Raw genomic sequence first — 27,061 nt, 5'->3', positions numbered from 1 at the left:
TATAAAAGTAAGCCTGGAAAGATTGGAAAAACAACGGAAGCAAAGCATTATATCAGGGAGCTAGAAGGGAGGTTAGGCAACAGGAGTGGCTGTGTGGTAAGTAGCTTGCTTACCAACCACATGATTCTGGGTTCATTCCCACTGCATGGCACCTTGGGCAAGTGTCTTCTACTATAGCCTCGGGCCGACCAAAGCCTTGTGAGTGGATTTGGGAGACGGAAACTGAAAGAAGCCCGTCGTATATATGTATATATATATATGTATGTATGTGTGTGTATATGTTTGTGTGTCTGTGTTTGTCCCCCATCATCGCTTGACAACCGATGCTGGTGTGTTTACGTCCCCATAACATAGCGGTTTGGCAAAAGAGACCAATAGAATAAGTACTAGGCATCCAAAGAATAAGTCCTGGGGTTGATTTTCTCGACTAAAGGCGGTGCTGCAGCATGGCCGCAGTCAAATGACTGAAACAAGTAAAAGAGTAAAAAGAGTAAAGAGTACATTTTGAATTTGATTCAATGAAGTATAATTTTTCGCTCCCTCCCATACATCATCCAGATTAAGGGCCAGTAAAGAGAGTGAGATAAGAAGGGCATGAAGTACCCTTGTATTTTCCCCAGCATGTATGTTCAATGAAGTACAATTTCCTCACTCCCATACAGTGTCCAGATTAAGACCCAGTAAAGAGAGGAGTAAGAAGGGCATGAAAGTAGTCATATATGTCCATTTATGCATACTCAGAATTAACCTTATATGCTAATACACACATGTATTGTATATACCTACATATACAAACACTACAAAGCACGTTATGAATCTCACATACATACACAAACATACACACACTTATACACGCCCATACATCCACATATATATACACATATCCATATACCAACACACATGCCCATGAACATGCAGTCCACATAGATTTATATATAGACATAAATACAGCCATATATCCATATATACATACACACATATGAATATGTAGTCTACACAGAGGTACACAGATGTAAATATATACATATATACCCATAATCCTATATATATATATATATATATATATATATATATATATATATATATATATATATATATATATATATATATATATATATATAATAATATTAGGGACAAAATCCAAAATTACAGGTAAAAAACTCAATTAAAATCAATTTATAAAAAATTAAAATTAAATTGAGCCTTATAGATAAAGTATATATAAAATATATAGTTTTAGGGAAAATAACCAATTTTCAAGAACTCATCGATGAAAATCCACTATCACATATAGAAAAATTAATAATTAAAAGCACAATAAATGAGTATAATATAAAGTAAAGTAAATATCATAAGATAAATATAATAAAAAGATTACACGTGTTTCATAACCAATTTTCAAATAGAAAAGAAATTTAAATCAATTAAAATCAATTGAAATTATCGAAAATAAATTCTATTCAAAAATATAGCTACTCGTCATATCGTAAGTAGAACAATAATTAGATATATATCTCAACCAACAATAAGTACCAAATGAATTAATATGAAATACTTATTATATAAAAATAGAAAAATTATTTAAAAAATATCATAATATCAAAATAATAACCATTCAATAATCATCCCTTCATCCATTATAATAACATGTATATTATATACAAAAAACATCTTACATAAATTATCATTGTTTTAAATACAAGTTGAACGAAGTTTAAGTTTAAAATAATAATGAAGATAAAATTAGTACATATTTAACCGGTGTAATAGTTAAAGCTATACTATTTAAAGCTAAAGACGTTTATTTAATTATAATTAAAGATCAATTGAATACTAGAAAAATACAAGATTATTTATTTCTACAAACGTAATAATAAAAAATATGAATGAAAAAATTATGAATGGAAAAATTATGAATGAAAAAATTAGGAAAGAAAAAATTATTAAGAATAAAAGATTAAACTTTATATATATATACAAAGTTTTGATTTAAAAAAAACTTCAACGATATTATAAACTATAAAGATTAATAATTAATCAAATATTATTAATCAAAAATAATCGAAAAAATATATCAACACTATTCAAATCGAAGTTCTAATATTATGTTGAAATGAAACTATAACTTCTAAATAATTTAGTGTTAAATAAGTTATCTATTAAAAATAATCTATAAAGAACCAAATGAATAGTATAAAAACAAGAATACATATTATTTTCAAATAGTAGAAAATCTTTAGCAAAGTGAAAACAGTACTTATCCAAATTTTTCCGTAATTCAAACTCATATTTTCATTCATATTTTTTATTATTACGTTTGTAGAAATAAATAATCTTGTATATTATTCTAGTATTCAATTGATCTTTAATTATAATTAAATAAACGTCTTTAGCTTTAAATAGTATAGCTTTAACTATTACACCGGTTAAATATGTACTAATTTTATCTTCATTATTATTTTAAACTTAAACTTCGTTCAACTTGTATTTAAAACAATGATAATTTAAAACAATGATAATTTATGTAAGATGTTTTTTGTATATAATATACATGTTATTATAATGGATGAAGGGATGGTTATTGAATGGTTATTATTTTGATATTATGATATTTTTTAAATAATTTTTCTATTTTTATATAATAAGTATTTCATATTAATTCATTTGGTACTTATTGTTGGTTGAGATATATATCTAATTATTGTTCTACTTACGATATGACGAGTAGCTATATTTTTGAATAGAATTTATTTTCGATAATTTCAATTGATTTTAATCGATTTAAATTTCTTTTCTATTTGAAAATTGGTTATGAAACACGTGTAATCTTTTTATTATATTTATCTTATGATATTTACTTTACTTTATATTATACTCATTTATTGTGCTTTTAATTATTAATTTTTCTATATGTGATAGTGGATTTTCATCGATGAGTTCTTGAAAATTGGTTATTTTCCCTAAAACTATATATATATATATATATATATATATATATATATATATATATACTCATAAACACATAAGTACGTAGAGACACTTATACAGCAAGCTGACAGGCACACGCACTCAATGTACATTTATAAGTAAACAGTGGGGGGGGGGGGGGTAACGTTTTTGCAAGATGGATACTGTTTATAACTTACGTTAAGATTTAGAATTTTTATTATAATTATTATTATCAATGGACACTGTTTATAACTATTCTAACATAAAATGTAAGAGAATTAATCTAATCTAATTCGTATTTGTCTAATCTACATAATATACAGGATGCTGTACGGGAGAGAAACATTAAACAGTAATTACATGAAATATGTATTCATATTCATATTTATATTTATATTCATGAATTTGAACATGGGCAGAACTAATGCAAGGGAGATAACAATTAGAAGTTTTTTTTTTTCCCATGATCTGCATATTTATTTGTCTATTCCAAAATCCAACTCAATCTTGTATACCAGCATCCCAATGTGGAAGGGTTGATATTTGCTGAGAATACAAATAATTACAGAGGCATCAAGCTGTTAGATCAGGTTATGAAAGTTACGGAGAGGGTCATAGCCCAACTATTTAGGGAGTGAATCAATTTAGATGAGATGCAGTTTGGGTTCATGCCAGGTAAAAGCACCACTGATGCTATATTTCTAGTAAGACAGTTGCAGGAGAAATACCTAGCCAAGAATAAACCTCTGTACCTGGTTTTCATTGACATGGAGAAAGCCTTTGACAGGGTCCCCCGATCCCTTATCTGGTGGTCAATGAGGAAACTAGGGATAGAAGAATGGTTAGTGAGAGCTGTGTGAGCCATGAACAGAGATGCTGCCAGTAAGGTGAGGGTTGGAAATGAGTACAGAAATGAATTCCGAGTAGAGGTAGGGGTCCACCAAGGTTCTGCCCTCAGCCCCCTCCTATTTATCATAGTCCTCCAGGTAATCACAGAGGAAGTCAAGACAGGTTGCCCCTGGGAGCTCCTCTATGCTAATGACCTTGCACTAATTGCGGAGTCACTATCAGAACTAGAGGAGAAGTTTCAGGTGTTGAAGCAAGGACTAGAATTGAAGAGCCTTGGAGTCAACCTAGCTAAAACCAAAATCCTAATAAGCAGGAAGGTAGATAAAACACAAACCCCTTCAGGTAGATGGCCCTGTTCAGTATGTAGAAAAGGAGTAGGTAGTAACTCTATAAGATGTACCAAGTGCAAGCTATGGACACATAAGTGGTGCAGCAATATCAAAGGCAGGTTAACTAGGAAGTTAGTTTTTGTATGTGGCAGATGTTCAGGTGCAATAAACACTGTAAACAAACAGGAAACAATTTCTGTCTCATTCCAGGGAGAAAAACTAGAGGTAGTTGATAGCTTCCTCTACCTGGGTGACCAAGTTAGTAGTGGCGGTGGGTGTGCTGAAAGTGTAGCTGCTAGAATAAGAATAGCCTGGGCAAAGTTCAGAGAGCTCTTACCTCTGCTGGCGACAAAGGGACTCTCACTCAGAGTAAAAGGCAGACTGTATGACGCATGTGTACGAACAGCCATGCTACGTGGCAGTGAAACATGGGCCATGAATGCTGAGGACATGCGTAAGCTCGCAAGGAATGAAGCCAGTATGCTCCACTGGATGTGTAATGTCAGTGTGCATACTCGACAGAGTGTAAGTATCTTGAGAGAAAAGCTGAACATAAGAAGCATCAATTGCGGTGTGCAAGAGAGGCGACTGCGCTGGTATGGACATGTGGTGAGAATGGACAAGGATAGCTGCGTGAAAAAGTGCCACACCCTAACAGTTGAGGGAACCCGTGGAAGAGGTAGGCCCAGGAAAACCTGGGTTGAGGTGGTGAGGCAAGACCTTCGAACATTGGGCCTCACCAAGGCGATGACTTCTGACCGAGACCTTTGGAAATGTGCTGTGCGTGAGAAGACCCGGCAAGCCAAGTGAGACCTAAATCCAATTCCTCTGCTAGGGGTGTAGCCAGCCCACTTATGCATACCTTTCCTACACTGGACACTAAACTCCGCTTGTGAAAACTTGTTGAGGCAAGTGAAATCGAACTAAATTCGAAAATTCGACGACTGGCTCCCGTGCCAACGTCGTCTCCTTCATTGGACACGAAACTCAGCTTCCGAAGATTTATTGGGGCAAGCAAAAGCGAAATCGGGATAGCACCTGTGCCCAGCATCGCCTTTCTGGCACTTGTGCCCGTGACATGTGTAAGGATTTTTGAGCGAGATCGTTGCCAGTGCCCCTGGACTGGCTCTTGTGCGGGTGGCACATAAAATACACCATTTTGAGCGTGGCCGTTGCCAGTACCACCTGACTGGCCTTTGTAAGATTTTTGAGTGAGATCGTTGCCAGTGCCCCTGGACTGGCTCTTGTGTGGGTGGCACATAATATACACCATTTTGAGTGTGGCCGTTGCCAGTAACGCCTGACTGGCCTTCGTGCAGGTGACACGTAAAAGCACCCACTACACTCTCTGAGTGGTTGGCGTTAGGAAGGGCATCCAGCTGTAGAAACTCTGCCAAATCAGATTGGAGCCTGGTGTTGCCATCCGGTTTCACCAGTCAAATTGTCCAACTCATGTTAGCATGGAAAGCAGATGTGAAACGATGATGATGATGATGATGCTGATGAATTCTCAACATGAAACCAACGGTAGCCTTGTTAAATCAGAAATAAAGATGTGTGTGTTAGGATATTTGTTGTAACCAGCATGTAACTTCAACACCCATATTTTAAAGACAGTATAGGTAGTAATTGTGAATTCATCTAAAACTCTAATTTGCTTGTGTTAACAAAGCTTTTTGTCAATACAAATGGAAAACACAAGCAGTTTATATCAATGCCCCATGAGAAGTTTTAGAGATTAATGTTTTGTACAAAACATTTTCCTATAAGCTAACATACAGCTATTTTGTTTTATATTTTCCTAATTAAAACAGCAGTCATTGAGCTTAATGATACTTAATTTCACTTTGTGTTTCCTTCCTCATAATTATCAGCAGCAGCAACAGTGGCAAAAAGTAGTAGTAGTAGTAGTAGTAGTAGTAATCCTGTTTTAGCTAAGCATGAGAACGAAAGTTTCTATTGTTAAATGAATTTATAATTTTACTTGTACTTCAAGATTTCAGGTACAACGCAATGTAAAGTTAGGATCTCAACAGATCTCCACTTCATTGTGCCAATGTTTATGTTTGCAGCCCTAAAATTGTATACATAGGAAGGACAACAAGAAGGTAGTGAGAGATGACGAATAGCTCTGGCTTCGTTAAATATTCAGGATTTTGAGTAGAAAGCAAAAATATGGAGACAAGCAATGATAAAAGGGGTTTAGTATGAAAACAAAAAAAATATGAAAAGACATTGGAAGAAGATTGCAATGAGTACAAAAGAGAGAAAGTGATATGAATTTACTGGAATACTCTTTCTGTTTCCTCATTTTCAGCGTCTGTGTCTTCATTGTACTCTGTAGTGCCACACATACTATGTCGACGAGGATCTGTACGGGATGCAGCACTAGAAATCTTCGAATTTGCTGCTACAAGAGAAATACAAAGAAAAAACAATGAGTGAGAAATATTAAACAAAAAGGAAACAAATACTTATATAAAGAAACCACTAATAACTTATAAAGTTGTAAGTAAAGGGAAAAACAGAGATCTAAAGAACAAGTGATAATATGGTCAGTACCAGGGGAAAATGAATTATAATTGATGAGGTACATGTGCTGTGTGATGAGGGAAATCTTAGTGTTTCCAGAACGAATACTGATTTCTAAAAGGATAGGTTTTTTGGCCTAACATGACCATAAATTTTTAAAAAGGAATATAATTAATTCTATTTACATTACACAGCTCTGTGAAAGGAAACTTTCTGAAAATTGTTCTGATAATTGTATGTTACTTTATATATTTCTGTGGTGTTAATTCAAAATATCAAAGAAACTCTTTTCCATTTAACATTTTCTCCCAATTTAATGATAAAATATACCATAAGTTGTAGGTAAATCCTCATATGGTAAGACAAAATGAAACAAATAAAAACGAATTTGGTACTTTATTTAGCAAAATGAAATGGCACAAATGCAATGAAAAGATAAGAAAAGTTCCATTCATTTATTAGGCTCAGTACTTTAAAATCTCTTGTCTCACTTGGAAACTATGCCTGGAACTCTTTCACTTGTGAGCATTTGATGGACATTCACAATGCAACATCCAGCAGCAGTCAGCCATCATACTGACATTCCATCTGCCCTGATATCTTTTTCCCACCTCCTTTATGTCTTGATAAAACTTTTCCTTCCTGCTCCTCACATTTTCCAGAAAGAAATCCAAATGGACTGGTAGGAAATGAACTCATTTTACATCCTAAAGCCTCAAACTTTTCCAGCATTCTTCCAACTATGTTTTGTAGTGTATATTTTTCCCATTGTCTTAATTCTTCAACACAAATTGAGCAGACCTTATGAAGAGCCCACTTCTTATCCTAACCACCTAATCCCCACCCTAAAGTAGGTATAGAACAATTTTTGACAAATTCACTAATGTTTCTCTGATGTTACTTAGTTATGAACCTCACCACAAATGTAGCAAAAGTTATCCAGGATTGCTACACATCTTCAAGAAGACTTCATTGCTTCAAATGATGAGGAGGTCTGTAAAGAAAGTGGACGGGGACAGTTTTAACTGCTTATTTTTGATTTACCATCTAGTATCATTAAAGAAATGTAGTGTGTGATAGATAAAAAACAAAACAATGTATATATGCATTGGAAAAAGGCATGAGGAAATAACTGAAATAAAAAAAAAGATGTTTTAACCTAAACAATGTGACCTTGTAAAATATGTCTTTCTCTCCTCACTGCTTGTGGGTGACTGAAGATACAGGCACCTTTCTGCATAGCTGAAGCTGTCTAAACATTGCCAGATGCTTATTTTACAAAATTACACTTATTAGTTTTACTGTTTAAATAGTCTATTTAAATATGGTAATTAATAGTAATAATAGAAGACAATAGTTAAATTCAAGTATAATGGTGAAACACAATGGCTAATTTGGTGGAGAAACTGTATGTGATGGGATAATTTCTTTGTAATTTGTGAAATCAGCAGGTAAAAATTCATCAATTTCATCCAATAATTGCGAAACAATTCTTTGGTTGCAGACCTGTGTTATTGGTGCTACAAGGAAGAAAGTCAAAGTTCACTCTTGCGAGACATGAAGACCACAAGGCATTTTTTACCTCCCTTACCATTTCTGGTAGAAATGAGATGGGTACACATTATGGTAGAATGCCCCAAGTTGGCACAGGAAGAATATAAGAAATGGAGGCACAACCAGGTTATAAAAGTTTTACACTGGATAATGTGCCAGAAATGGGGATTTGAAGCTGGAAACACATAGTATAATTGTCAAGTGGAAAGGTTACTGGAGTTGAAGAAATGTAAGATTTTGTGGGACTTTCCTATTCAAGTGGACAAGAAGTTAGAAAATAATAAACCAGACATAACAATTATAGATAAGGAAAAACGAAGTCGCTTACTTATTGCATCATGCCTGTTTGATTCCAGGATCATAAAGAAAGAGGACGAAAAACAAAAAAAATACAATCTCTTAAAATTTGAAATAGGAAGAATTTGAAACATGTGATCAGTAAAGGTCATGTTTATAAAATTGGTGCATTGGAAGCAAAGACATAGAGAAATGGCTGAAGGAGATTGAAATAGAATGCCTGATAGAGCTCCTACAGAAAGTTTGTCACTTAGGGACAGCAAGGATTATGAGGAGGGTTCTTCGCACTTGAAAGACTGTTGAAAACTCATGGATACCTAAAGTTACAGGTAGTAACCTGCTACCCACATAGATCCTACCAGGACCTGAGCCAAACCAAAATAACGATAATAATCCTTTCTACTGGAAGCACAAGGCCTCAAATTTGTTGGGAGGGGACTAGTCGATGACATCAATCCCAGTACTCAACTAGGACCTAATTTATCGACCCTGAAAGGAGGAAAGGAAAAGTCAACCTCAGCGGAATTTGAACTCAGAACTAAGCATTTTGTGTAGCATGCTAATGATTCTGCCAGCTCACCGCCTTCAAAATAATAATAACAAGAGCACTCAGAGAGCACAAACCTCTGCCAAGGAAACACCAACGTTCTCTCAATGATTAGCCAGAGATGACTTTTAAAATGAGAATATCTGAAATAAACTCACCTGCTCTCACAAACAAGAATAGTAAAAATGAACCCAACTGCTCTCAAAAATTAAGTAAAAAACCTGAAAAATAATCCAGAATCCTTGTCCAGTACCTAATCGATCCCAATGGTAGTCATGGAATGTGAAAGCGGGTGTACAAGCCGTATTTGTAATGTTGTGTGTCGTCTGCAGTGGGAACAGGGACAGTTTTCTCTATGAAGGCCTTTTTTAGTCTATCAACTGACATAGTGTCTTTACGACTATTAAGGTCTATGGTGAAAAATTTATCTGTGTGTGAAAGAAAACAGAAAGGATTTGCATTCAGTGCTGTTAATGGAGGTTTAATAACGTCATTGTGCACAAAAACGTGAGTCCAAGAAGTAAAGCTTCCTTCAAGGCAGAGTTAGAAATGCAATTGTCAAGTAGGTAAACAGTTTTAAACAGTAGCGACATATTCAAAATTGAACAACTTTCTGGGAATACTGTCTTGTCCAGGAGCTTTACCATTAGAAAGTTTTTTTATAGGATCTTCTGCAAGTTCCTCAATTATAGGCCTCTAAAGGATTTCATTGATTACTTCAGGATTTAAATATGGATTTAAAGTGTTCAGCCCATCTTTTCAGAATTTCATCTTTGCTACTTGACACTTCATTAAAAATAATATGTTCCAAGCCACCTTTTTGGACCAAGTACACCTTTCAGATTCTGATAATTATTATACAATCCTTTCAAGTTGTGAGAGTTAGCAGCTTGTTCCAATTTGGGAGCTTTTTCTTGTCCACCAAAACCTTTCCATCTCACACAATTTATTCTGAGCAATTTTGTTAGAGGAGATGTATAATGATCTGAGTTATTGTTTAAGTTATTGTTTGAGATCCATGCCTTGTGTTTTTTGTGCATAGTTTTTAGGAGAGGTTTGATTTGAGAATTGTTCTCATCGAACCAATCTTGATATTTGTGTTTGATGAATCTTAGAACTTCTTCAGCAGATGATTTGCTATCATGAAAATTACACAAAACTTCAAAACTTCAGGATCATTGCTTTCCAGTATATTCTCAAGTTTTGAATTCAGTTGTATTTCAAAATTTTCTGTCACTTCTGGATTTTTTAAAGAAGACACATTTATTCTCAGAGATCTATTGGATCTCAATAGCCTCTTTGTATATGGTTTAACAAATACCTCACTGCAAACTATTCTGTGATTCAAGTAATGTTCAGTAGTTTTGTGAGCTCTGGTTAATCTGACATCACTGTAGTCTTTGCTTTTAGTTATGACATAGTCAAGCATTAGCCAGTTATCAGATCAAGGATGCTTCCAGGTGTTTTTAAACTTATCTGCCTCCTGAAATATTATTCTTTGTAATTGTTAATTGTTGAGCAAAATTTTTGACTGAAAGACAACAGTCCTAAAACACATTCATCTTTCTCGTTTCATGTTTTCCTATTACTTCTTGTCACACTAAGTATTTGTTACCTATTCTGACATTAAGATCGCCTATCAATATGACCTTGTCATGATATGGAAGTTTACTGATAACTGTTTGCAATTTAGAGTAGATAATGTTATGTTCACTTGTTTACATGTTGATAAAGTAGGTGCATATACAGTGATAATGTACCAAAATGAGGAATTACCTATGGGAATACAAAAGGGCATGAGATGCTCATCAACAGCTTGAGAATCGATTGCAGCTCGCAAAGTAAAGTCAATTTCATAGCAATTTCAACACCATGAATTTTTGGCTTATCCACCAGCTTTCTGTTCCAAAACATGTAGAATCACTCTCAACTTCTAATTCACTTGTATCCACAAGCCTAGATTTACTTAGAGCAGCAATATCAGTATCATATGAGCTGATTAGTTTTGCAATTAGAGCTGTTTTTTGTTCTTGAAGTTCTTACATTCCAACAACCAAAGATTAATATGTTTCTTTTATTGTTCTTATCTTTATCTTGACTGCAATAAACTAAGTGGCTAAACAACACTCTTTTTGAAGACAACACTCTTTTTGAAGACAACACTCTTTTTGAAGACAACACTCTTTTTGAAGACAACACTCTTTTTAAGGTTCCTGTTTTCACCACCACCTCCAATATTGGAGAAGCAATGTCACACTTAGATAGGACTGCCAACCACACAAAGGAAGACACGAGTCATGCAGTTACCTTTGGATTCTACAAAATGAAGGCCATCACTCACTGTGTTACCTATGTGAGACTCTGGCTAAGCTTTCAAATCACCATCAAACTACCTCCACAATTAATTTGCTTTAAGTGGTACGGGCTTGTGTCACTCATCACACTCTCTTGTCCAAAAAGCCTAGACTTTGGTGCATATTAATTAAATATAGTGTAACTAGTTTGAATTGAACCAGAGAAGAGATAGGTTAATGCAAAAAAAAAAAAAAAACGTTCACAATAGTGTATTGCACCCAAAGACAGATATCATAGGGATATATACACTGTGGAACATTGAAAGACAATTGAGAAAGACTGTGTGGCTAGTGAATGCAGGTCTTTAGATTTGTATTTGGCTGTAATAGAGTAGAAATTTTAAGTTATGTCTGTCCTTGTTTGTCCTCTCTATGTTTAGCCCTTTCTGTCCTTGTTTGTCCCCTCTATGTTTAGCCCCTTGTGGGCAATAAAGAAATAAGAAACATTAGCATGCCGGGCAAAATGCTCAGCGATATTTTATCTGACTTTACGTTCTGAGTTCAAATTCCGCTGAGATTGACTCAAGGCGGCGAGCTGGCAGAAACATTAACATGCCGGGCGAAATGCCTAGCAGTATTTCGTCTGCCACTACGTTCTGAGTTCAAATTCTGCCGAGGTCGACTTTGCTTTTCATCCTTTCGGTGTTGATAAATTAAGTACCAGTTACGCACTGGGGTCGACTTAATCCCTTTGTCTGTCCTTGTTTGTTCCCTCTATGTTTACCCCCTTGTGGGCAATAAAGAAATAAGAAATTTTAACTTATGTTGCCAAAAGCAGAGGCTTATGCATTGAGACTGTTGAAAGTAAAGGGAATTACAGAGGCTGCTAGCTGAGAAACTAAGCATAAGGGAGGGCATGGTCGATTCAGAAGATAAATGAAGGATGTAAAAGCAGAATCCTCATGAAATTGGTTGACAAAATGTGATGTTAAGAGAAAGAAAAAGTTTATTGGTGGCTGCTTAGGATCATGCTCTAATCACAAACTCAATAAGAAATATGTATAGCTCAGATGAAACAAATAAGAGTAGGTTATGTGGGAAGAAGGTGGAAGGTGTGTCACACATCATGAGTGCTTGCATTGAGAGAATATAAAAGGCATCACAATAAAGTGTTTACACCTCCACTGCTCTTAATGCAAGAAATATGGATTTCCAATCACTGAGAAATAGTACCTGCACAAACCAGAGAAGGTACTAGAAAATCAGATTGTGAAACTCATGTAGGACTTTACAATCCAGACAGATAGAATTCTTAAACATATGAGGAGAAGGGTACCATAAGGAGTTGTTTGCTGATTGATATAGGTTGCCCAGGACATTATTACATCAATGGTAAAGAAAATGAGAAAATTGTAGAATATGCAGACTTGAGAATCAATGTCAAGAGAATGTGGAATAGGAAAGCAAGAGTGGTACCAATTGTAATTAGAGCACTTGTATCAGTGGCAAAGAGCCTACAGAAAAAAACCTTGACACAACTGGACTTTGTCCCAGTTTTACGACATTGCAAAAGATTACATTTTTGGGAGCAGCAAATATCTTGTGAAAAGTATAGCATCTCTGAGGTTACACAACTTGATAGTGAGTTAAATAAATGATCCAGTGCTAAAGTGAAAAAGCTTTAGGTTCATTGGTCCAAACTGTTAGAGTTGTGGGTGACAACATTGGTACAAAGTCTGGAATATATAAGTGTGTGGTGCTAGTAATAAGGAGAGGAAAAATATCCAAGTCAGAAACGGTTAAATTTCTTAAACGAGATATTAATCACAGCAACGACAGAAGGTAACAGTTAAAAGTACCTTAGTGCATTAAAGGCATATAGTATTCTCTGTCAGGAAATGAAAGAGAACATGTGAAATGAATATTTCAGGAGAGCGTAAAAGTGTACTAAGCCAAACACTGATTGGAGGAGAAAGTATCTCCACAATAAATACATGATAGATGTCTCTAATATAATATTCTGCTGCTTTCTGAATGGGACTAGGGAAGCACTAAGAGACATTAACCATAATACAAAGACCATGTATAGGTCATTATATCTCAGAGACAGTGTTGATAAGTTATATTTACCAGGGAAGGAAGTAGGGAAAGGATTACAATTGACAGAAGACTGCTTGGAGATAGTAGAATGTGATATAGAAGTAGATGATTTCAGTGGAGAGAAGTAAAAAGCTGTGGAGACTGTGAAAGAATAAAACAAGAGCAAGAAAGAAATATCTGGAGAAAAGAGCTGCATAATCAAGTATTTCCAACAAATGCAGGATATTGCAGCAGACGAATCTTGGTTATGATTGAAAACTGGAGAATACAAGAAAGAAATGGAACAATTTGTTATGGCTGCTCAAAAACTAATGTCCTTCAGGCAAGAATAAACAGAACTATGGAAAGTGCAGAATGTATAACAAGAAAGATGAGTTCATTGTGCACATAATAAGTTCGTGTAGTCCTTTGACACAGGAAGAATATAAACATAGACATGATTGTGTAGCCAAGGCATTACACTGAGACATATATCCAAGGTTTTGAAGTAAGTGGAAAATGGTACCAATGCTAAGTGGAATGGTCTTATGGGACTTTACTGAACAGATTGACCATAAGATTCATTCAAGACAACCAAATATTATCATTCTGGACAAGGTGTCAAAAGAATGCACCATCAAAGACTAATATGAATATAGCAGTTAAAAAACTAGGAGAAACAGTAAAATACCATTAGCAAGGTAAAAACCAAAAATGTGGAGGGTTTCTTCTCCAAAAGTAATCCCAGTAGTTATAAATACTCTTATACAGACTTTGTAGTTTCCTTATTGAGAATGTAGAAATATAGAGAATTGAATTAATGCAGAAGTCTGCTCTATTAGGAACAGCAAGGATTGTTCAGAAAGTCCTCCATATATGAGGAAACTAGTTGTGATCTGATATCAAGGACATTCCAAATGTAGCACATCAGTACATAACATTAAATTATAATGATAATAATGATGATGATGATTTCAAATTTTGGCACAAGGTCAGCGATCTTGGGGGTAGGGATACATCAACCCCAGTGTTCAACTAGTACTTATTTTATGGACCTCAAAAGGATAAAAGACTAAGTCAACCATGGTGGCATTTGAACTCAGAATGTAAAGACAGATGAGATGCTGTTAAGTATTTTGATTGGCATGCTAACAATTCTGCCAGCACACTGCCTTAATAATAATAATAATAATTATAATAATTTCAAAGTTTGGCACAAGGCAATCAGTTACATCAACCCCAGTGCTCAACTTATTTTATTGACTCTGAAAGGATGAAAGGCAAAGTCGACCATGGTGAACTCAGAATGTAAAGACGGATAAAATGCTGCTAAGCATTTTGGCTGGTGTAATAATAGTGATAATAATAATAAGGTTGAGGGATCAAAGGTTGATCAAACAATACAGCAGATTAGAACTAATAACATCTCTGAAAAGAATAATTTGTTATATGCAGTTGCATATATCACTAAAGAACAATTTGGTCAGTTGAAGGGGAGGAGAGTGAGAAAAAAGGATGAGCCATTCTGGAAAAGGAGGATTTGAAGATGTATAGAAACATGGAGGAAAGACCTCAGTATAATCAAAGAGGTGAAGCATAATAATATAAGGTTCAATGGGGTAGATAGCATGTATATGGAGAGAAAACATCAACTGAGGGAGAAGGGTAATGGTTACATTGGCAATATGCTAAAACAGATTATTGGAGGGAAGGCCAAAATCAAAAGGTATGATGAACTTATTCTCCAATTCCAGGAAAATAAACTTTCTCAACACCAACAAGAAGTTGTTTTGCTGTCAGCTGAATAGAAAGGATCATGTCCAAACTGAAATACCCAAGACTGCATGGTTAAGAGTAAAACAGTTCTGATGATGAAAGATTCACAAAGGGTGCTGAAGTAGGCAATTTTAAACCTACTGCTTGCTTGCCCATTATGTGGAAACTGCTGACTGGCATCATAAACAAAAAGATCTATAAGCACCTTTATGAAAATAATCTACTTGTGGATGAGCAGAAAGGTTGTTGCAAAGACTCACAAGATATGAAAGACTTCTTTTAATCAACAAGGCAATTTTGAAGAATTACTGAAGACAATTAACAAACCTGTCTATGGCTTGGATACTCTATTGCAAGGCATACAATATGGTTCTGTACTTGTGGATCCTGAAGAGTGTGGTGGTTTACCCAACATCATATTACTTATTAAGAACAGCATGAGTAGTTGGAGAGCTGTTTTAACATCAGGAGGACAAGAACTAGGGGAAGTATCTATAAATAGAAGCATATTTCAGGGCCAAGCTGTATTTATTTACTGTTCATCATCATGATATCAGTGACCTTGATCTTGAGGGAAAAAGAACATGGGTTATAAGCTACCCAAAGATCAAGTAAGGGCCATCAATCACTTCTTTTTATAGATGACCTTAAACTTTACACCACTAGTAAAGACCAATTGAATTCCCTTATCCAAACCATCAGAATCTTACCTCAGGACATTAGAATGTCCTTCAGTCTTGACAAATGTGCTATTCTAAAGATGTGGAGGGGCCAAAAAACTGAAAAGCGCAGACACTGAACTCCCTGATGGAACATTTATGAAGAACATGAACTACAGTGAATACATCTGCTACAACAAAACCTTAATGCAAAATAAAAAGATAAGGGAAGTGTACAATTTGTATGTGATAAAACTTTATAACTCTAAGCTGAATGGAGGTAACTTGACTGAAGCCTTTCATACCCGGGGTAGGCAGGATATAAGTGACAGTGTTGGCATTGTGGAATAGATGAAAGAGGATTTGACCAGCTTACTTCAAAGAACAAGAAGGATAATGACCATGAACAGGTGCTTTCATTCACATGGTTGAGAAAAACAGTGAAATCTGCTCATAGCGTGACAGGCAACAAATTACATTTCATACAAAATGTGGACTAATGTCACATTTTGAGAGAAAACATGCAAGGTGAAAGTATTCATCTTTAAAAATGCAACCGATCTACTTGATTAGAATTATTCAATTTATGGGACTTCCCCATAAATCTCTATTGTAAAAACATAAATAATTATCCCTCTAACAATAATTCGTCTGAAGAGTCAAAAAGAAAATTTTTTAAAATGTTTCTGCAAGTACTCTCGGACAAACTAGGTCTATGCACAAAGACTGAAAGCCCATAGTCCAGGATACACATCGACTATGCTGGACCAGTGAACAGTGCATACTATCTAATCATTGAGGATAGTTATACAAAGTGGCTAGAGGTATGCAGATGTAATACATCCACAGCAAAGACAACAATAAGGTTCCTACTTGAGTTATTTGCTTGATATGGTGTTCCAGATACATTAGTTTCAGATAATGGAACACAATTCATGGGATATGAATTAAGAAATTTCTGCAATAAAGCACATCTTTATCCCACCCTACCACCTGAGGTCATATGGGCAAGCAGAAAGATTTGTTGACACATTCAAAAGAGCTTTAAGAAAAGCTAGGAACAAGCTAGATAATGATGAGACACTAATGAAATTTTTGAGAGTATATAGAATAACACCAAATCCAAATACTATTTCAGGAAAGTCACCAACAGAGTTAAATAAAATTGATCTTCAATAAATTATTGCCAGGAAAAAATACATTTAAAAGAAAAACAAAAAATACATTTGAAGGAAATACAAGAAATATTGCAAAACATTTCGAAGAAGGAGATAAGAGTTGATTTTAAAAATTACAAAAATGGTAAAGAAGGTTTGGAGGATGGCTGTGTAATCAAAAAATTAGGTAACATGATGTATTTAATTAAAAGACAATGTTTGGAATATAAGTGACAACTTGACCAGTTGATAATGAGACATACAGAAGAATGAAGGGTAATACCAAGGGAAGTCTTCTATGATATGTTTGAAGTGCCAGCACTGAGAGATATTGAACCCTGTTGAACTAGCTTCAGAAAACGAAAACAGACTGAATATCTGGAAGTAATACCTAAATGAAAAAGATATTAAATTTTCAAAAAGAAAAAAAAAACAAGAATGCTAACAAGAATGCTTAGAACAACGACAGAAAAAATGCTATGTGCAATGAACAATACTACCTTAAAAATCAGGCAACAATTAAGATACAACAGCTGAGAAAACAAGAGAGAGAGAGAGATGCTGGAAAAAAAAAAGAAAAAGACAAGAAATTCTACTTTCTCACAGTAGTCAAAATCTCAAAAGGGGAGATGTTGTTGTTGAGAGTTATGACAGCCTCTTGCAAGAGATGAACTGGTCCAAGTAAGGTATAAATAGTAATGATCCAAGAAAGTTCAGAGTTCGGAGTTGAGTGAAGTTTGTGTTAGTTTGCAGTGAAGTCAGAAGGTTAGTTCATAAGAAATATTGGTTGTGGTTCATAAAGTGATTTATTAGTTCGTTACATTTTTTTTTTACTGTTGTCTGGTTATCTTATTTATTGTATGGAAGAGGTAGGCCCAGGAAGACCTGGGCTGAGGTGGTGAGGCAAGACCTTCGTACATTGGGCCTCACCGAGGCGATGACTACGGACCGAGACCTTTGGAAATGGGCTGTGCGTGAGAAGACCCGGCAAGCCAAGTAAGATCGTTGCCAGTGCCCCTGGACTGGTTCTTGTGCGGGTGGCACATGAGATGCACCATTTTGAGCGTGGCCGTTGCCAGTACCGCCTGACTGGCTCCTGTAGGATTTTCGAGCGAGATCGTTGCCAGTGCCCCTGGACTGGCTTGTGCGGGTGGCACATAAAAGACACCATTTCGAGCGTGGCCGTTTTCGTGCAGGTGACACGTAAAAGCACCCACTACACTCTGAGTGGTTGGCGTTAGGAAGGGCATCCAGCTGTAGAAACTCTGCCAAATCAGACTGGAGCCTGGTGTTGCCATCCGGTTTCACCAGTCCTCAGTCAAATCGTCCAACCCATGCTAGCATGGAAAGCGGACGTTAAACGATGATGATGATGTATGTAACAAATCACATTATGACACAAAGTCAACTGTGGTGGGATTTGAACTCAGAATGTAAATACTGATGAAATGTCACTAAGCATTTTGTCTGGCATGCTAACAATTCTGCCAGCTTCTGAGCTACCAGGGCTCACACAAAACTATTAGAAGGACAAGATTACAGAAACAGAGTTTGAGCAAAAAGACAAAATGTAACTTCAAAAGTGTTAATAAAAATTTTAAACAAAATATATTTAACAAACAGTGGGAAGACATACAATGGTTATCCACTGAGACCCCATGCAACCATGGCTCCCTGAAACCACTATAGCATTGTGCTTTTTCCAAGAAATCCTACTCCAATTTTTGAAGTACATAATCAGAGCAAATTTCTTCACATGGACCATGCTCATCACTCATCAATGATTTAGCTGGACAGTAGCTCTTCCCTCTTTCCCTCCACTTTTCAGATGAATCTTAAAAATGATGATGTAAGCTTTACCAAAGAAAAACGTATCTTGTCTTTTGCATTTCAGTCTCATCTACTAAAAAATCCTATTTTGCCAGAGACATTAGATAAATAAAAACTGCCAGCCAAAGAAACGTGGCATAGCAGAGAGATATTTCTAAAAGTCTCAGCTGATATCCAGATCCATCCCACACATGTCAGCAGCTGTGCAAATCAGAATGCTTGGGCACTGAACATGTGCATGCAGAACTAGAAGTTTATGAACAGAAAAAATATGTTTCTGCTAGAACTAATCATCTAAGAGCAAGAGTAGAGGAAGATTATTTATTACTGCATCATCAAAAAGGTTCTAGGGCAGCTGGTACCAGGACAACACATTCTCAGAAAATGCATATCAGACAACTCATACCTGGACAATTGATATCTAGGACAACTGATATATAGGACAACTCATACCTGGACAACTGATATCTAGGACAACTGATATATAGGACAACTGATATCTAGGACAACTGATATATAGGACAACTGATATCTAGGACAACTGATATCTAGGGCAACTGATATATAGGACAACTGATATCTAGGACAACTGATATATAGGACAACTGATATATAGGACAACTGATATCTAGGACAACTGATATATGGGACAACTGATATATAGGACAACTGATATCTAGGACAACTGATATATAGGACAACTGATATCTAGGACAACTGATATATAGGAAAACTGATATATAGGACAACTGATATATAGGACAACTGATATATAGGACAACTCATAACGGGTATAAATATTTTTACTTAAAAAAAATAACCCACTTAAAGATAATTATTGATAAAGTAAATAGGCAGGTTTTTAGTTTATAGGCATGACAGTGATTGTTTAACTCTTTAACTATAGACTAGCATCCTTTAAATTTCATAGTTCATGCTAGTTACTGTTCATCCAGCAAACAACTCACAAACGGTCATCATAGCTTTTCAACAAAATTGTTTTATTTTTATATTTTGTATTAGTCATGTCAGTTGGTTTTGTACTTGTCAACTTTTCAACTATTTTAAAATTTTCTTTAGCTCTCACAATGCCATACTATATAAAATCTCAGCAAGGAGCTTCTGGATGATAACAACTACGTATATAATTTTCACAGACAGAATGCAGATAAATCAAGAAAAGTATGGCTATGTGGAGTAAAGATGTGCAGAGCATATGTTCAGATGATGGCTGAAGAGGACCCATTAGAAATAGTACCTTCAATAGGGAACACTTTCACAGCACTGATGTGAATAAAGTGAAATCGAGAATTGTCCCCGGTTCTATAAAAGCCAAAGCCTTGTCATCACAAGAGCCCGCAAGAATTGTGATTGCAACAGAAGGTTCTTCTCTACAAGATGAGGTGTTGGCTGGATTAATAGCAACATAAAGTTTATCATGAAGTATTCATCAGTGACAACAGCAGAATAGTAGTAGTCCCACTATTCCATTAGAAAGATATGGTTTTGATATCCTATTAGAGTACTGAAAATTTGAGTCAGGGGAAGCATTTTTGTAATGTGATACTGGTGTAGAAGATAAGGAAAGAATGATAATTTTCACCTCATCAACAGAGTGGGATGATCTTGCTAAAATTCGTGATTGGTCTGGTGATGACACATTTAAAGTTTGTCCATCTACATATTACCAGTTATATACAATCAGCATTCAAATAGGTAATTTGAATGTACTTCTTGTTTTCGCATTGTTACCCAACAAGCGGCAAGCAGCTTATGATTGGTTGTTTTCTCAGCTAGTTACTCATTGCCTTGATGTTCAACCTAAAATGTATATGATATACTTTGAGATTTCCTGATATAGAGGTAACTGGTTGTTTATTTCCTTTTTCTCAAAGCTTTTACCGAAAACTTGTTGAGTTGTCCAATATAATACAGATGAAATATTATAGTCTAAAGATAAAGTGCTTTACAGTAGTTGCTTTTTTTTTTACCAACGACTGATGTTATTGTTGTCTATGAAGAACTGTCTGACGACGATGGTTTGCCACAAGAATTTGTGTCATATTTTAAAGTGACTTACATAGGATCCAAAAGAGGAAGAGGTGCTACAAGATGTCATCTGGCTCCAGTAATTTCAATTAAAGTATGGAATATTTCATAGAGGATTTCAACTGACATGACAAGAACTAATAATAGCCTTGAAGGTTTTCATAATGCCTTACAAAATTCAATTTCATGCCAACATCCGAATGTCTGGAAATTAATGAATACACTAATGTTGGAGGCGATTTTGGTGCAGAAAAAGAAAATTTATTTGGAACGGGGAGTGCAAATAACTTCAAATCAGGTTAACAAAGACTGCAACAAGCAATTGATAACTTTATTCAAAAGGTATGATCCTTACCAGAAAATGTCTTTCTTAAAAGCTGTGGCATATAATCTGCTCTAAGTTTCAGTTTTAGTAAATTCTTTTATACTTTTATAGTTTTCATTGTCTCCCACAAAAAGTCTTTCTTTTAATATTTATTTTATTCTTACTTGATTTTCCTTTCAAAATTAAATCTTTATCACTTTATACCTGTTATGAGTTGTCCTATATATCAGTTGTCCTAGATATCAATTGTCCAGGTATAAGTTTTCCGATCAAAAGTACGATAAAAAATAAAGAACATTTCCCTTTATAACCTCAAAATTACAATAAAAGGTAGCTCAGACTGACTTATAAAGGGATATTTTTGTATCAGTTGAAGTAAGGTTTACAAGACTAACTTTTAAAACTGAAGGCAGGACAAAGAAATAGGCTGAGCTGGTGTATGACACACCTACTCATTCACTAGTGCTGCAGTATGTGTGTGTCAATGCAATAAGAGGAACACAGTTAAGGTGGTAGAAACAATCTTGACTCTTGGCATGTCTCTGTTGAGGAGTGTGAGTCAATTAAAACAATCCTTAATATTATTTGTTTCTTTCCTAAATATACTTCGAATTCAGAACAGTTATATATATTTAAGGCATTTGGCCTAATTTTCACTAATTCTGTCACACCCTGGCGCTTAACACTAAGAAAAATAAAATTGAAAAGAAAATAATTTTTACTTACATCCCTTTTCATCTGTAAATGACAGAGATATGATACTGTCCCGGTGCAAATGGCTGCTTGGAGAATTAACATCCATCCGTGATGCACGGCGTTTCCTTAATGTCAAACTTGCTCGCCTGGCCATTCGTGCAAGAACTGTTTCCTCGGGATATGTGTCTTGAATATGGATTTTCCATGTCGCTTCTGAGTTGAAGGAAGGATCAGCTGCATAACATCGCCAAACACACTGGAAAGATATGTGCACACAAACCTATACATATACTAGCAGCTAAACCCAGTTCCGCTCGGTTGGTTTGGATGATGTGGCTGTAAAACCTGCTCTGTGTAAGCATTCAACTTGTTTGGGCAGACTTACATTAAAAAACATGAATTTCACAGATTACTTGGAGAATAAAATATTTGAAATTAAACACATCACTTTGAGACAGTAACAGACAACACAGCCTATTCCTCTTTTCTATCACAAAATGTTATTTATTCTTTCTCAAATGACCATTTTATGCTGAAAATCTTCATTGCCAATTAATTCATTCACAAATGTAAAAACTTTCTGATGCAACACATTCAAGGAATTTGAAACTTTGTTTTAATTATTTTAATTTGTATTTTATTTGCTTATCTTGTTTCATTTCATAAAAATAAATTTTAATAAAATCTGCAATAGAATTTTTTAAAACTGTTAATGTGAAGGAGTTTTTCTCCTTGTTGCTTACATCTCTTGTAAATCTTACCTGTATAAGAGTGGCAGCAGCTGGAATTTGTCTGTTAAAGTGCTTCTGTCGCTGTTTTTGTTGTACTTTCAGAGCAAATCCTGATCCAAGAATTCCCTATAATATAATAGAAGCCTCCATTATGTATATACCAAGAAAGAGAGAAAATGAGAAGATAGTAAAAGAGAGCAAGAGAGTGAGAGAGTGATTATTTAAAAAGTGAAATTCCATATAACATCAACAAGAATACATCAACAATGAACTAATTAACAATTTTACCAATGCAGTTATTATTGTTTAATAATATATATAACATTTGTAATAAATATACAACTTCAGAATTATGCTAGCTATGATATATTGTCTCAGAGTAACTTCTCTTAAGAGACTTTTTTAGCTAAAAACATAGAACTCACTCAGAATGTTACTGATACGTCAGCAGAGTACAGTACTTTGACTTGAATTGACCTCCTCCATAATGAGCAGCCAGGAACATTCTGAACTAAGTCAAAATTTTTATTCCAATATAGAAATCAGCAGCTGATTGCTATATTTTAACTTAGCTCACAATATCTGACAGGGTTTGTCACTGAAGAGACTAATTCAGGTTAAGCAACAGTGTCTAATGATCTGCCGATGACATTCTGAATGAGTTTTCTGTTTTTAACACACAAAATCTCTTTAAGAAGTTTCTTTGAGACAAACTATTACAGCTGGTACCATTCTATGTGTGTACATACATTTCAAAGGTTATACAGATTGTTATCTTAATGTAATGCTTCTCTCAGTGCATATATTGGTATTGTTGTTGTTTAGCTCAACCCCAAATCAGCAGACCTGTGATCAAAAGAAATGCTGCATCTTTTATTCAGACTTAGTATAGATGGAGTCAATAAGTCTATATTTTTAAGAGTGTGAGGGGAATTTTGCTGTTATTTCTAATATGGTGAGCAACCAACTAAAGGTCTCCAAGTGGCTCAGGCTCCCTAATTTTTATATGTTACCAAATATGACATCCTAATACAAATTTCATTCTATTAGTCAACAAGTTCGTAACATTTGTGATTACTTTATCATAAAAAGGTACCTCAATAGAATAAGATAGGATCTCAAATACATAATATAGGGAGCTGAAAAACTTCAATCAGCTAAGAATCCTTTTAACGGTGTTTAAGATCTGAAACCAAGAAGTAAAGATGATAGCACAGTTGACCAAAATTCTGGGCAATGCATACTGGAATGGATCTGATCCTTAAGTCAACCGGTGAAAGCGCAGGCATTTAGTAGACCTCAGCAAAACATATGCTACTCAGTTCACAATCCAAAGTTATCAATGTCCAGATAATCTCAGATTATAAAATATTCAACCCACTGAACTACATATTTCAAACCTTATATATGTGTTTAATATGCAGAACAGTCCTCTTAGGTGTTTTTTATTCCCTCAGCCATATTGTTGACATTCATAATCAATATCATTAATTTCCCTTTATTTATATATATATATATATATATATACCAGTCACTCTTCATATTAGTTACAAATGTTCGCATAAGGCCAGCAATTTCAGGGAGGGGAGTAAGTCAATTACACTGATCCCAGTGTTCAACTGATACTTATTTTATCAACCCCAAAAGAACGAAAGACAAAGTTGACCTTGTCCATCTTTACTCAGAATGTAAAGATGGACAAGACACCACTGCCCTCGGTCTCTCTTAATATTGCTAAATGAGAATATGCTTCAGTGTTGAGGTCTAATAAAATCCAAACATGTGTACTACATCACCATTTGTCTTTAAAGATGAGATCCACAGAAATCTGCATTGTTCATAACTGACCAAAATTTTTAATCAACTGGTTGTATTAGAGTTAACTTCCTTAATTACTGTTTTTAGATTCTAAACATTCATAGGAGGACTTTGTATTCACTTAGACAATCTCAATACACTATATTACACATGTGAGGCCCTACAGGAAAAACACGAACAAGAAGATTTCAGCGGGATGACATTTTGGGAAAGGACTAGAAATAGTGGATAGTATAGGGCTTGGAGACTTGGACATAACATGGATAATGAGAGGAGAGGCAAGTGAGTGGAGTCTGCTCTAAGGAATAGGAACTTTTGTAATGGTAGAAGAAAAGCTGGAGACGAAAGAGTACATCTCTGAGCTAGAGACTGAAGTGTGCCCATGAATGATTTTATACCAACCAATCAAATGGCTTTTCTCTGAATGCAGTCTAGGATGTTTGTATGTGTAGCAGCAGCAACATCCCTAATATAGGAGCAGTGCACTTCATTCTTCAGCTCACCTGAACTTTTTAGGGGGTCAGTGAATGACGGAAGCTAAAGTACTCACATTTCTTTTATGAAGTGAAAGTGCCAGTCTTTGAAATGCAGTCTTAACTATGTTAAGGATGTGTGTTCACAATGAAAGACTGAGATTTAGCATTTGGAGTTATCATACAGCTATACTCCTATCTACTTGTATGCTGCACATATTCAAGTAGGATGCAGTGCTTTTGAATTAGACAAGACTGGCATGACTCCATTGGAAGAGACTTTTGAGATCACTGTTCATGAAAATTTGATGTGAGGTATCTAGTCTACCTATGGAAGAAGGTTAGGGAAGAATGATCATCTACATAAAAATTATTGAAGGTAACAACAAGTAGGTTATTGATGTAAAGGAGGAAGTATATGGGGTGATAAGCAGAAGCCTAAGGTACACTAGAGTTGATATATTATGGATCAGAGAGAGCTCCATCAGAATAGACAATGAAAATGTGATCTGACAGGAAATTTGTTGAAAGCAAAGACATTGCTTTCCTCAAGTTTTCCTAAGGTAAAAGCTCCCTGTGTAATGGGATTTATGCAGACCATACTATTTGTCATTAAAGAGAGAGAGAGAGATGTTGGTGAATGTCTTTGTTAAGGGCTATCACCATTATTAACACAGTAAGATGATAACTGAAAGAATAAGAGAGGTTACCTTTCTTGGGAATTGGACACACCACAGCTTGTTTCCAAAGAGAAAGACAAATTGAAGAGTTTGTTGAGTGTTAGAGCTAGCTCTGGGATGTATTATTTTAGTGTAATGTAAGAGAATTTGTCAGAGCCAGTGCATAGGTTGGCTTGAAATGAACAGAGGTATTTCTGTACTTGGCATGTACTTATGCATAATGATGAGTTTAGTGAAGTGGAAGGAGATAAATATGGAGGAATTAGATGCAAGTTAAGCAGAGAAGGGGAAGACTCCAGCCATGAGAGTATGGCTAAGAATCATCATGGTTGAGAAAATTTGGGGATAGGAGGGTTCTGCAAAGTTACTGGCAAGGAACCAGGAGGATCAGCTGCAGTAAAGAAAAGAAATCCAATGAAACCTACATGTCCATCATAGCCAGCAAGACTTTTCAGTTTACATTTTATATTTTCAATGTTTCATTATCAAGACTTAATTTAAATTTCTTTGCTTATCTGTGTGTCCTTGGTTTAAAGGGATACTGTCTGACATTAAATTCTGCAAAACCAACACATATCAAAAGTCATGCAAAAGAGTCATCTGTTCTTTTTCATCTCATTACCAATCAATAAATATAATTTTGTTCCTTGAATTATAATACTCCTGATTTAAGTATCATCATTTTTCTTATCACTCCGGCAGCTGTTAGCATATGTGTTGCACTCTGCCCATTTGCCACTTCTCTTGCTTTGATCAAGCAACCAGATGAGTAAGTGGTAAAGACCTGTCAATCCAGAAAATATATATATATATATATATATATATATATATATATATATATATATGCGAGTAAAAATAAATACAAAAAAGGTGGTTTTTTGTATGATTGTGTATAGAGGAATATATTATTTTGTTTAAAAGAGTTCCGACACTGTCTGTTTTTTATGTTTTATTTATATTCCTGCATATATATATATATATATATAGCGAGAGAGAGAGAGAGAGAGAGAGAGGGAGAGAGAGAGAGAGAGAGAGAGAGAGAGAGAGAGAGAGAGAGAGAGAGAGAGAGAGAGAGAGAGAGAGCAAGTTAATGAACATTAAATGAATTTTATGTTGTAAGTTATTTTTGAATCATTAGTTTGCTCATATGCTTCTAGCAAACTTTTATATTAGTAGTTTCACTTGGTTGACCATAATGGATTAAGATATATATATACATATATATTTATATATTTATGGTTTTAGTGTACGTGTACCATATATTTCTGTACCATTTATTTAGCTTAGCAAATCTGTACCATATGTTCATATTTATTTTACAATTATATAAAGAGTGTGTTTAAGTGAATGCAAAGAGTTATTCATATAAGAAAATCATATATATATTCATATTAAATTATTGCATAATAACCAAAATCAACTGTTGCTTTTCATTTT

The 27,061-nt window shown here is 35.0% G+C and overlaps 1 protein-coding gene across 4 annotated transcripts in view; it reads right to left on the bottom strand.

Moving 5' to 3' along the window:
- The window catches only part of LOC106879982 (potassium voltage-gated channel subfamily KQT member 1), a 266,966-nt gene that overhangs the window by 44,732 nt on the left and 195,173 nt on the right, over window positions 1-27,061 (bottom strand). For all 4 annotated transcript variants that reach the window (XM_052975495.2, XM_089338860.1, XM_089338861.1 and 1 more), the window contains 3 exons: window positions 22,684-22,779; window positions 21,953-22,178; window positions 6,414-6,537 (listed from right to left, as the gene is read on the bottom strand). In XM_052975495.2, coding sequence (XP_052831455.1) covers window positions 6,414-6,537; window positions 21,953-22,178; window positions 22,684-22,779 — 446 coding nt within the window. The remainder of the gene's footprint in view (window positions 1-6,413; window positions 6,538-21,952; window positions 22,179-22,683; window positions 22,780-27,061) is intronic.

Source organism: Octopus bimaculoides, chromosome 21 (genome assembly GCF_046866305.1).
Source record: "Octopus bimaculoides isolate indiv1 chromosome 21, ASM4686630v1, whole genome shotgun sequence".
NCBI classification, from domain to species: Eukaryota; Metazoa; Mollusca; class Cephalopoda; order Octopoda; family Octopodidae; genus Octopus; species Octopus bimaculoides.
This window is presented reverse-complemented; position numbering and strand designations above follow the sequence as displayed.